At 41.5% G+C, this 13,625-nt stretch overlaps 1 protein-coding gene across 7 annotated transcripts in view; it reads right to left on the reverse strand.

Annotated features, from left to right (window-relative positions):
• The window catches only part of ece2b (endothelin converting enzyme 2b), an 80,786-nt gene that overhangs the window by 12,478 nt on the left and 54,683 nt on the right, over positions 1 to 13,625 (reverse strand). For all 7 annotated transcript variants that reach the window (XM_020503887.2, XM_020503888.2, XM_020503891.2 and 4 more), the window contains one exon: positions 6,333 to 6,475. In XM_020503887.2, the coding sequence (XP_020359476.1) occupies positions 6,333 to 6,475 (143 nt within the window). The remainder of the gene's footprint in view (positions 1 to 6,332; positions 6,476 to 13,625) is intronic.

Raw genomic sequence — 13,625 nt, forward strand, 5'->3', positions numbered from 1 at the left:
ATTTTTCTACTGTTCCTGAAAATTACACCTGATGGCGAATGGCTGCTTATTGCAAATGTACAAAACATCACCAAAATGACATGTCCATTTTTCCTAAACGGAAAAGACTTCGAAGAAGAAACTTGGTGAGCACAGGTTTGGCCTAATGGTATGTTAGCCCAGTTACAAGATGGCATCGAGGCCTCAACGCTTTTTGAGTTAAGGCCATTTTTCTGCGTTTCGGAGCGCTACGTGATCTCTGTGATTTTCTGAAATCACACACACACAGTCAATGGGGAGTAACACAGTGAGGGGCTTAAAGACACAGAGCCTGCAATAGTTACCTGCGTTCAAACTATCAATGAACCGTCAGACCTAGAGCTCTGAAACTTTATATGCATCTTCTAGAGCTTAAGTCGATCGTGCATGGTGAGTTATGTGGCTCTAGACGTTCTCAGGCCGAGAAACAGCCTCGTACATTTGCAATTTCAATTAATTTTGACCAGCGCGAAAATGACGACATTTAGAAAAGTCTAGGTGCATTGAAACCTTATCGGCCCATAGAGACGGGCCCTAAAGTTTCTGTCCGATATCTATTTCAGGGACCCCACAGCAAAGCCCGGAAAAAGTTAATTTTCAGCACTAATTAAGATCGCTGTTTGGGCTCCGAATGACCCATTGAGACAAAACTCAGGATTCGGGGTCGCTTCAGCTAGGCCTACACATAATGTCAGAACTGGACCCACACCTAGAACATAACTACGTGTTTTATGTTTTTATTATGGTTTAAACAAAAGGCGCTGTGAATTTTGGGCCTGCCCTGAAATATGTGATAGTTGGCTTCTAACCGGGTTGGACAAAGTGGGTTTGGTGTCAGTTTGGTCCAGGGCTGGGTACTGAGCACCCCCCACCCGTGCCCATCCAGTTTGGACGTAAAAAAAAAGAGTCAGACTTCTCTCTCATCATACATGACAAATAGACCTTCTAGGTTGATTCAGGGCTTAACATAGTGATATATATATATCATTTGGGCAGTATAAATGCCATTTGGACTTGGTTCACTGACTTTTGGGTTCGGAAGCCGACTTCCTATGATCACATATGGCAAATGGACATAACATCCTGATTTGGAACTTTCAATACTTATATATAATACTTATATATTGCATTTGGGCATTTGGCAATGTTTCACTGACTTTTGAGAAGGTGATACATTTCTAAAAAGATATTTAAAAAATATTACAATTTTGAAATTGACACTTGACTTTATGTCCATTTGCAATATGAAAAATTACTGTGGAGCGCGATCACCATCTTTGGGATTTTTGCTGTACGACACTTGACATTTGCCATATGCCAGTTGCCATAAACTTCGAATGAATTGCTGTCCAATTGAGTGGTATTTGCAATTGTGTATATGTTTCATACAATGGCAATAAGATGCCATTCATTTTTGTCCATTTCATGGGGGTCTTCCCTTACCTATGTATATGATTGGTTTGTTTGATGTAGCCTAACATTTCATCCCAAATTGAATTTTATGAATGCCCATCCATGTGGTAGGCACCCTGTTTGCAAAACTTCATCAGGAGTTATCATGAGCCTATTTGCAATGTGTTTACACAGCAGGGAAATGCAGAACTATTTTCTTTTTCGCTATGATCAGACAAACTTGAAACCACTGATCATGACCACCTGTTAATCCATATGCCTTGAGAACGTGATATATAGGCACAAAGGCCGAGACAAAAGACAGTGGCAGAATAAATTCCACCACACCTTTGTTTTATCACAAAACCGGATATCAACCTCTGTCCAGTGAAGTCCACAAAGCATATTGCATGTACAGTCATGGCCAAAAGTTGAGAATGACACCAATATTAATTTCCACAAAGTTTGCTGCTTCAGTCTTTAGATATTTTAGTCAGATGTTACTATGGAATACTGAAGTATAATTACAAGCATTTCATAAGTGTCAAAGGCTTTTATTGACAATTTACATGAAGTTGATGCAAAGAGTCAATATTTGCAGTGTTGACCCTTCTTTTTCAAGACCTCTGCAATCCGCCCTGGCATGCTGTCAAATAACGTCTGGGCCATATCCTGACTGATGGCAGCCCATTCGGGCATTATCAATGCTTGGAGTTTGTCAGAATTTGTTGGTTTTTGTTTATCCACCCACCTCTTGAGGATTGACCACAAGTTCTCAATGGGATTAAGGTCTGGGGAGTTTCCTGGCCATGGACCCAAAATATCAATGTTTTGTTCCCCGAGCCACTTAGTTTTCACTTTTGCCTTATGGCAAGGTGCTCCATCATGCTGGAAAAGGCATTGTTCGTCACCAAACTGTTCCTGGATGGTTGGTAGGAATTGCTCTCGGAGGATGTGTTGGTACCACTCTTCATTCATGGCTGTGTTCTTTGGCAAAATTGTGAGTGAGCCCACTCCCTTGGCTGAGAAGCAACCCCACACATGAATGGTCTCAGGATGCTTTACTGTTGGCATGACACAGGACTGATTGTAGCGCTCACCTTGTCTTCTCCGGACAAGCTTTTTTCCGGATGTCCCAAACAATCGGAATGGGGATTCAGCAGAGAAAATTACTTTACCCCAGTCCTCAGCAGTCCAATCCCTGTACCTTTTTTCAGAATATCAGTCTGTCCCTGATGTTTTTCCTGGAGAGAAGTGGCTTCTTTGCTGCCCTTCTTGACACCAGGCCATCCTCCAAAAGTCTTCGACTCACTGTGCATGCAAATGCACTCACACCTGCCTGCTGCCATTCCTGAGCAAGCTCTGTACTGATGGTGCCCCAATCCCGCAGCTGAATCAACTTTAGGAGACGGTCCTGGCGCTTGCTGGACTTTCTTGGGCGCCCTGAAGCATTCTTCACAACAATTCAACCGCTCTCCTTGAAGTTCTTGATGATCCAATAAATGGTTGATTTAGGTGCAATCTTATTGGCAGCAATATCCTTGCCTCTGAAGCCCTTTTTGTGCAAAGCAATGATGACGGCATGTGTTTCCTTGCAGGTAACAATGCTTGACAGAGGAAGAACAATGATTCCAAGCACCACCCTCCTTTTGAAGCTTCCAGTCTGTTATTCAAACTCAATCAGCATGACAGAGTGATCTCCAGACTTGTCCTCGCCAACATTCACACCTATGTTAATGAGAAAATCACTGACATGTCATCAGCTGGTCCTTTTGTGGCAGGGCTGAAATGCAGTGGAAATGTTTTTAGGGGGACTCAGTTCATTTGCATGGCAAAGAGGGACTTTGCAATTAATCAGAATTCATCTGATCACTCTTCATAACATTCTGAAGTATATGCAAATTGGCATCATACAAACTGAGGCAGCAGACTTTGTGAAAATTTATATTTGTGTCATTCAAAACTTTTCGCCATGACTGTACAGTAACATGACCTACAGCATGGTCAAGCAAGCTGCCTGCACTATTCCAGCACCATTTCAACATCATCAAATCACCTATGCTTACATGCTGACTAGACTGGGAACGCGGGTGTGTCCATGTGCGCCATCATTTTGTCCAGCCACACCAGACACAATCAGGTTGAAATATCAAAAACAAACTCTGAACCACCTATATTAATTTGGGGACAGGTCTAAACGCGTGAAACATCAAATCAAAGTATTTGTCATGTGCGCCGAATACAACAGGTGTAGACCTTAGTGAAATGCATTCATGGCCATTTAGCTTGCTTGCTTGCTGTTGCTAGCTAATATGTCCAGGGATATACACATTGGGTTGTTCTTTTTGCACCCTCTACAACCACTGTGATTATTATTATTAATAATGGTCATCTATGGACGTTTGAACATCTTGGCCATGTACTGTTATAATCTTCACCCGGCACAGCCAGAAGAGGACTGGCTGTCACGTTCTGACCTTTATTTCCTTTGTTTTGTATTTATTTAGTATGGTCAGGGCGTGAGTTGGGTGGGCAGTCTATGTTTGTTTTTCTATGATTTGGGTATTTCTATGTTTCGGCCTAGTATGGTTCTCAATCAGAGGCAGGTGTCATTAGTTGTCTCTGATTGAGAATCATACTTAGGTAGCCTGGGTTGCACTGTTTGTTTGTGGGTGATTGTCTATGTTAGTGGCTTGTGTCAGCACAGGTCTAATTTTGTAGCTTCATGGTCATCATTGGTTTATTGTTTTTGTTACTCTTTTGTATAGTGTTGCAGTGTTCAGTGTTCTCTTTATTAAACTTCACTATGAACACATGTGGTATGTGTCGCATATTGGTCCTCTGATCCTTCTCGCCTCTCCTCTTCAGATGAAGAGGAGGAAGACCGTGACACTGGCCACCCCTCAGAGCCTGATGCCTATCTAGGTTTCTTCCTAAATTCCTGCCTTTTTTTCCTAGCCACCGTGCTTGCTGTTTGGGGTTTTAGGCTGGGTTTCTGTATAGCACTTTGTGACATCGGCTGATGTACAAAGGGCTTTATAAATACATTTGATTGATTGATTTTACCTGAAATGCACAAGGTCCTCTACTCCGACAATTAATCCCCAGATAAAAGGGTAAACCTACCTAGATTCTAGTAATCTCTCCTCCTTCGTTCTTCTTCAGACTTTATATGACAGTTGGCAACCAATTAAGGGACATTACCACCACCAACTGGACTGGATTGTGGACCTCAGTTTATCTTTCTATCACCTACGTAATGCGAGCGCTGTGGTCAGCATGTCATTCTAATACAATGCAACAAAAATATAACAAAAATTATTTGTCCAATCAACAAACGCTAAATATGTGGTTGTCCATGGTTCTGATTTATGTGTGTGTATGTGTTTGCTCAAGTAGAAAAACATGTTGACTCACCCTAATTGAGAAATGTCAATATCATCCTCTCTTTCATGTTGACAAAACGGTCTATCACTGTCATACAGTACACCCTTTTATTTTTTGTTGTCCTAGGCGACTTAACGAAAATGCTTGCTCGCTAGCCTAACTTCCATTCATGGGCAACATGAGTCTTCTACATCTTCCATTTTCTCTGGCCAGGGGCACAACAATGTATGAATTAATGGTTTGATCAGAATCACTGTTATAATCATTGGCGAAGTAAACACAAGTCCAAATCTCTACCCATGGCTAATTTAGGAAAGGGAAAATGGCTAGCTAGCCAGTGGAGGACAACACAACAAGATGCAACAATTCAAGTTTTTCTGCCAATGACATATGCTTTCGAAGGGATATGATAGGACCATTCTTAGTTTAGCTCAACGGCAAATTAGCTGACTGGCAAATTTGTTTGACTTTTTTTGTCAAGGGAGGCAAGATGCTTGCTGGCTGCTCAAGATGCTGCTGCCGCTATGGGCGGCAACAATGTCATACTTGTTTGGACCAGACAGCATCAGATAGATGGCGACAGAGGGGTGCTGTTTTGCTCACTAGGATGCTTTCTCCTGTGACATACATTCAGCCTCTTGCGATTTGAAGGAAAATTATGAAGCACAGAGCCAAAAGAATAATACTTTTTACACCACCCTGGAGAGGCCCGCTGGGAATGGACAATCAAAATATTTTGGGCCCCTGCCTTTGACAAAGTTGGCACTGCTTATCACAGCGCTTATCATCAGCGCTCACCTAAAAAACCCATATAGCACTGGTTGACAGAAACAAAAACGTTAGAAATGCATCACACTGATGGTCATTATAATGCTGTATGATCCTTTAGGAAAAAGGTGACCTGCAGTTATGAAGCACTGTTACATTATAACTCTGCTAATACTGCATTATTATTTTATCATGGTGTATTATAATGCTGTATAATGCATTATGCATACTGGCTTCATAGAAAGTGTTATCGTAACGGTAGTTAACTTTTAGCAACTGGAAAAACATGTCTTTATCTGGTTGTGATGTGATTATTTGACCAGATAGGAATATAAAATTACATTTCCCATGACGTCTTGATCTTGTCATGAAAAATAACTATTTTCCTGGTTGTTAAAGAAACAACTTAGTTGTAATCTGGTAATATGATGTCTTGTCATTCAGAAAACCAGTTGACAATCAGAAAATCAAGTCATAAATCTTGGTCACTAAAATCAGATTCTAAACCTAACCTTGTGTAGTGGAAATCGCTCAGTTCTGCCTCTAGGACAAGACTCATGACAAAAAACTGGTAGGGCAGGAGTTTTCCCTTGTCAGATTATGCAGTCAGGAAAAACCTCTGGCCCTTAACACAGTGCATGGCAGCCCATTCAGCTATGACATAATGTATTACGGGTGGGGCCTTGGAGTATTTCCTGACCATGTGACCTGATCTTTGGCTGTCGGGGAATAAGGACGATCAGGTTGAGTTCCATCTAGGTCCTCACCTGCGCTCGGTCTTGTTGATCAGGTCAGACACCTGTTGCAAGTACTCCTTGGCATATAGCACCACTGGCTCTGTATCGTTCAGGTCCAGAGGGGACAGGGCCGAGGACAGGTAGTCCAGCCAGTCCACCGCTGGAGCCAGCAGCTGAGGGCGAGAGAGGTTAGAGGTCACCCTTGTGAAAAAGACAGTTGAACACAAAAACAAAGTTCATAGACATTTTCAGAACTCAAGTTGCCTCATGTTGAAAGGAGTCCATGTCCCACAACTTAACCTTTTCACATACAAAATTGTGTATCTATCCGATTCATGAGACATAATGGTGAATCCACACGACAGATCAACTTTTGTTTTTTAAGCAGTGGGAATTCCCTCCATATAGATGGTGGACTAACCACTATACCACCCACACAAGAACATTAGACTGTATTTCACGTTTGAAACAGTCTGACAAACTATTTTGTGTGATTTAGGCTACATTACGATTCTATTCCCTTCTCCCGAAATGTGCACTCATACACTCCCCGTCATAGATTTCAAAGGAATGGACTGGTGTAAGGAATATGGTGGAAATTCCCTTCAGCCATGCTTGCTCCAATCCAATGCATTAGTGGGAGTAAACAAGTGCACACTTCTGGAGAAGGGTAGAGAATCTGAACGCAACCTTTGATTTGTAAACTATCCCTTCAAACTGGACCAAATTATCCATCATATAGAGAGAGAGAGACAAAACAGTAAGAGGAGCCCTCATATATTTGCATTCCAGATCTCAGACTCAACTAAAGCCACCCCTATCCCAGAGGGTCTGTAGGGGTATTACAGTAAAACCATCAGCCCTCAGCCCCAGACACTCATTCCACTGCCTTAACTTCTTGGATATAGGGGGCACTCTTAATTTATGGATAAAAAAACGTGCCCGTTTTAAGCGCAATATTTTGTCACGAAAAGATGCTCGACTATGCATATAATTGGCAGCTTTGGAAAGAAAACACTAAGGTTTCCAAAACTGCAAAGATATTATCTGTGAGTGCCACAGAACACATGCTACAGGCGAAACCAAGATGAAACTTCAACCAGGAAATGGGCAGAATTTTTGAAGCTCTGTTTTCTCCTTATATGGCTGTGAATGCGCCGGGAATGAGCCTGCCCTTTCTATTGTTTCTCCAAGGTGTCTGCAGCATTGTGACGTATTTGTAGGCATATCATTGGAAGATTGGCCATAAGAGACTACATTTACCAGGGGTCCGCCCGGTGTCCTGTCTAAATTGGTGCGTAATCTACAAGCTGCACGCAGTCATCCAGTGATTGAGAGGAGGCTTTCAACGAACGATATATCATGAAGAGATATGTGAAAAACACCTTGAGGATTGATTCTAAACAACGTTTACCATGTTTCAGTCGATATTATGGAGTTAATTTGGAAAATAGTTTGGCGTTTTGAAGACTGAATTTGGTTTTTTTTGGTAGCCAAACGTGACGCACCAAACGGAGCAATTTCTCCTAAACAAATAATCTTTCAGGAAAAACTGAGCATTTGCTATCTAACTGAGATCCTCATTGAAAACATCTGAAGTTCTTCAAAGGTAATGATTTTATTTGAATGATTGTGGTTTTTGTGAAAATGTTGCCTGCTGATGCTAACGCTAAATGCTACGCTAGCTGCGCTAGCTGTTACACAAATGCTTGTTTTGCTATGGTTGAGAAGCATATTTTGAAAATCTGAGATGACAGTGTTAACAAAAGGCTAAGCTTGAGAGCTAGCATATTAATTTAATTTAATTTGCGATTTTCATGAATAGTTAACGTTGCGTTATGGTAATGAGCTTGAGGCTGTATTCACGATCCCGGATCTGGGATGGCTCGACGCAAGAAGTTAATCCAGAGCTGAGCACAGAGCAGGGAGGTAGAGAGATGATGGGCCCCAAAAAAATTCTGGGCTGTTTAATTGTTTGGTCTTTATTGCAAACCAAAGAGACTGCGACAGTTAGTACAATATATACAGTAGGACTACTTGTTTTTTCCTAACAATCCTTACGATGCATTGTAACATGTTTAAAGGTTAGAGTTGTCACAATTCCAGAATTTTGACTTTGAGACCAATATATTAATGCCACACCGGCAGTCATGACCGCAGTCAAATTCCATGTGACCATAACTAAACATCTCCAAAACTGCACTCTGATGCTGCTGATGTTCATTAGTGGCCTACCAAACTTGCTAACGGCCAGTTGCTTGTGGCCTGGTACTCAGCGCTCTATTGTCCCTTTAAATCCCTATGACATCAATGTAAATTGAATCGTAAATGAAAATAAACACTTCATGAGAGCCCTGGCAGAGTTTGAGTAGAATAGGATCACCTGTTATGCAGCGAGAGCCAGCTTCTCATAGCTGGTTGATGCATGGAATGAAATGTGTTCCTTATAAACCCATGGTGACAACGTTTCTAAAGGCTATGCAATTGCGTGATAAAACAGAGTTTGATGGCATTTATTAAAAAGAAGATCCCATCAGCTTCTATAGGCTAGGCCTATATTTATTTCTCAACTTTCCTCATTTAAAAGCATGCCTAGCCTAAGATCACCATGTGCAATGCCAAGCGTCAGGTGGAGTGGTGTAAAGCTTGCCGCCATTGGAATATGGAGCAATGAAAACGTGTTCTATGGAGTGATAGGAGTGATAGGTTTGGCGGATGACAGGAGAATGGCGGATGCCAGGAGAATGCTACCTTCTCAATGCATAGTGCCAACTGTAAAGTTTGGTAGAGGAGGAATAATGGTCTGGGGCTGTTTTTCATGGTTCGAGGTGGGCCCCTAAGTTCCAGTGAAGGGAAATCTTAACGCTACAATATACAATGACTTTCTAGATGATTCTGTGCTTCCAACTTTGTGGCAACAGTTTGGGGGAAGGCCCTTTCCTGTTTCAGCATGACAATGCCACCACACACAAAGAGAGGCCCATACATAAATAGTTTGTCGTGATCGGTGTGGGGGAACTTGACTGGCCTGCACAGGACCCTGATCTCAACCCCACCGAACACCTTTGCGATGAATTGGAACACCGACTGTGAGCCAGGTCTAATCGCCCAACATCAGTGCCCAACTCGCTAATGCTTTTGTGGCTGAATGGAAGCAAGTCCCTGCAGCAATGTTCCAACATCTAGTTTAAAGCCTTCCCATAAGAGTGGAGGCTTTTATAGCAGTAAAGGGAGGACCAAGTCCATATTAATGCACATGATTTTGGAATGAGATGTTTGACAAGCAGGTATCCACATACTTTTGGTCATGTAGTGTATATTAGTAGGCTCTATGTAAAGACCAGATTAAATTGAGAATAGTTAGATGGGTGAGAATGTTATCATGCGCTTGTCAAATTGTGAAGACTGTGTGCAACCTGGCAAGAAACCGAGACTTTCTTGTTTCACAAAAACAAGAAAAGCATTCAAATAAAATCATTTACCTTTGAAGAACTTCGGATGTTGTCAATGACGAGACTCAGTTAGATAGCAAATGTTCATTTTTTCCAAAAAGATTATTTGTGTAAGAGAAATAGCTCCGTTTTGTTCATCACGTTTGGCTAAGAAAAAAAAAGAAAATGCAGTCACTTACAACGCCGAACTTAGCTCCATAATATCGACAGAAACATGGCAAACGTTGTTTAGAATCAATCCTCAAGGTGTTTTTCACATATCTATTCGATAATCTCAGTGGTGGCAGCTGGCTTCTAATCAGAAGAAAACGGAAAAATACTGCAGCTGGAGATTACGCAATAATTGCGACGGAGGACACCAAGCGACCACCTGGTAAATGTAGTCTCTTATGGTCAATCTTCCAATGATATGCCTACAAATACGTCACAATGCTGCAGACACCTTGGGGAAAACGTGGAAAAGGTAAGCTGACTCCTAGCTCCTCCACAGGCATATAAGGAGTCATTGCCATGAGGCGGTTTCAAAAAATATCTGGTTTAAAACGGGAACGTTTTTCATCAAAAAATTAAAAGAGCACCCCCTATATCGAAGAAGTTAACCCCCGGATTCATATCACACGGCGGGAGGGTAAGACACAGCGACACTGTCGAACAATAAACAGTGTTCGAGAGGAGAACTGGAATTAACAGAATTCCGGGGGCCCGTTCTCGAATGAAGTAAATCCTTCCTGTCCTATCACCCCTGTTTTTTTCATAGAAGTGAAGGTGTGTCTGGCTCTTGCTAGTGATGTGTTCTCGGGGAGAGGGTGGGGCTTCACATGGAAGCTGTTTGTCTGAGCTGTCTTATCATGGGTGCCATATTCCTGATAGAGCACGTCCTACTTGAGTATGCGGAGAGTGGTAATTTGACCCATGGTTTAGACAATGAGGATTTTGTTCCAAAACAAGCATAAGAGATCCCTAGATCTGGGTAGACAGGAAGTTAGAGTTGAAGTTGGGAAGGATCTCTCCATGGAGTTTTATGTAGACCAAATGGGGTCTCTAACTACATGGCAGTCTAGGACTTTGAGCCATTATGGTATATATCGGTGCAGGTCCCCATATTGATCGTGGACACAGGTCATAGCTCATTTGGAGAGAGAGGGCTATATGAATCCACTCACCCAGTATGGAAGGAGGTGGAGTATAGTGAAGGTGAGAGTTTGATTGTAATCCGGAGAGAGGGATGTATTGCATAAAGATACGCCTAACCCTTTAAACAGTAATGAAGGAGGATCTAGGGTTGTGGTATGATGGATATGACCAGTTCTTGGTCAACACCATAGTACGGTTCCGGGTAGAGGAGGTTAAGCCAGTATGGTAATGCTGTTCACGAAAGCAGGAATGCCAGATAATGACAGTTGCATTGACTTGCACGATTTATATCCACAGGTTCCTCCCTTTACAGTGACGGGAGGAGATTATTACCGTTTGGCCCGGTACAGTACTCTTGGGAAATGATGTCAGGGCGAGGTTTTACCGGCAGATTGGACAGGATTATGCTCCCTTGTACATTTGGGAATGCCTTTCACACTCATTCAACACCAAGACATGAAGTTTTAGCCAAACGGGAGAAAATAACTACTCCATCTGGGTCTTTTGATGACAAAGTATACATTGATAACATTGGGGTTCCACGGGGGGTGCCAGATGAGTTCAAAGCAAGAGATCAGAATCCTAGCAGGATTAGAGTTAAGCATTTCCAGGTGGTCTATTCTCAATAAGAACGTGGACTGGATGAATTATATTTATTATAATCAACTGCATTTTACCAATTGTACCAGAGATGCTATTAAAGGTTTTGCAGAACAGACTGAAGCAACCAGCCTGATGGCTTGGCAGAATAGGGAATGCAAAAGGTGGCTGATGTTTTTCTAAGTTCATTTTTTATTATCCCCTGCAATAGATATGTTATTGGCTGAAAAGGGAGAAGCATGCGTGATTATTGGGGCCATGTTTGTGCTTACATCCCAAATAACACAGCTCCGGACGAATCAGTGCCCAAAGCCATAGCTGGTTTGACTACCCTGGCTCACGGTTTGGCAGAAAGTGGATACTTCTCTGACTAATTGGTTTGATAGTATGTTTGGAAAATGGAAAAATATTATGATCACTGTATTATGGGCTACATTCACCTGTGTGACTGTTTTAGTTTTATGGGGCTGTTGTCTAATTCCCTGTGTACGAGGCCTTATTTCCAGGACTCTGGAGAAATCGATGACAATAGATGGTGAGGTACCAGCGTATTCCAGGTTCTGACCCGTGGAGTGCTGAATGCATGTCTACAGAACAAGTGGACGAATCTGGAACCTTCATTTGCGGGGAATTTATGTTTGAGGAGACCATTTTTGATGTTTAGGGAGGTTAGGTTGTATCCTGTTTCAATATTAGTCTGTTTTTTTATGAAGATTGTCATGAAAATCCTGATAAGAAGAGTTATGATTCTGATGTAGGCCTAAGAAACAGTCAGTGCGAATGCAAGTAGTGGGTTATTTTTAGGTGATGTTTGATGTCAAGAAATATTTCTAATAAAAATAGGCTTTTTAATATTACAATATAACTACATGTGTGATTGGATTAATAATATTTAATCAATGGTTGGATATGTTAAGGGAATTTGTATCTATAATGACTAATTAGGTATACATTTCAATCAGAATACTATTATGTTACTGTATATGTATGAATTTTATTTCTTAATCCTAGTACTGAATATAATGTGTGTAAATATAATCAAGGATTAGAACAATGACGGTCTGTTCCTTGGTAGAAATTAATCAACTAAATCTTCAGACTGGCTAGAATGCTTGTCTACAACGGAAGACCTTGGCTCAGCCATAAATTATATTAAATTGGTAGGGAGACGATGTGGGAAGGCTTGAGATACTGCCTTTATACCAGGGTGGGAGAAGAGACGGGTTGGTACTGGAACTAATGACGTCATTTTCAGTTTATAACCTGTGGTAACCTGTATCGTGTTCAGTACTCTCGTGAATAAACTCTGCTGATTGACTTTAAGACTGGGCTCTGTCCATTATTATAGAATAAGGGTCTTACAAATCCTTATGAATTGACAGAGTGTTTAATTTGAATTGGGTATTAAAACAGAGCAATTTAATTCCTGTATCAGTAAATGATTTAATTTGGTTGCTTTTCTTATTTTCGTGAAAATGTTGCCTGCTGCCAGCAGAGCTAGCATAGCATTATACCATGATAAACTTACACAAATGCTTGTCTAGCGTTGGCTGTAACCCATATTTTGAAAATCTGAGATGACAGTGTTGTTAACAAAAGGCTAAGCTTGTGTTTGAATATATTTATTTCATTTCATTTGCAATTTTCATGAATAGGAAAAGTTACTAGGGGTATTTATGTCCGCTGCGTTATGCTAATTCATTTGAGGCTATGATTACGATCCCGGATCCGGGATTGCTCGTCGCAAGAGGTTAACCACACTGAATGTGCGCACTACCTCGGAAATTGTTTTGGGAAAATATCCTTTCCATTTTATTCAGCCATGTTCAATTGTACTCTTTGTACTATAAATAATGCCACGTGAATAAGAAACTATTGTCTGCTAAATTAACTAGTGGAGCTCACAGGCATATGACATAGCCAGATCAGTGTCACACCCTGATCTGTTTCACCTGTCTTTGTGATTGTCTCCACCCTCTCCAAGTGTCACCCATCTTCCCTATTATCCCCTGTGTTTTTATACCTGTGCTGTCCATTGCCAGTTTGTTTTGTTTTGTCAAGCCTACCAGCATTTTTCCCTTGATTGTTCCTGGTTTTGATCTTTTCTGCCTGTCCTGAGCCTGCCTGCCATCCCGTA

The sequence above is a fragment of the Oncorhynchus kisutch genome, linkage group LG15 (assembly GCF_002021735.2).
Source record: "Oncorhynchus kisutch isolate 150728-3 linkage group LG15, Okis_V2, whole genome shotgun sequence".
NCBI lineage: Eukaryota > Metazoa > Chordata > Actinopteri > Salmoniformes > Salmonidae > Oncorhynchus > Oncorhynchus kisutch.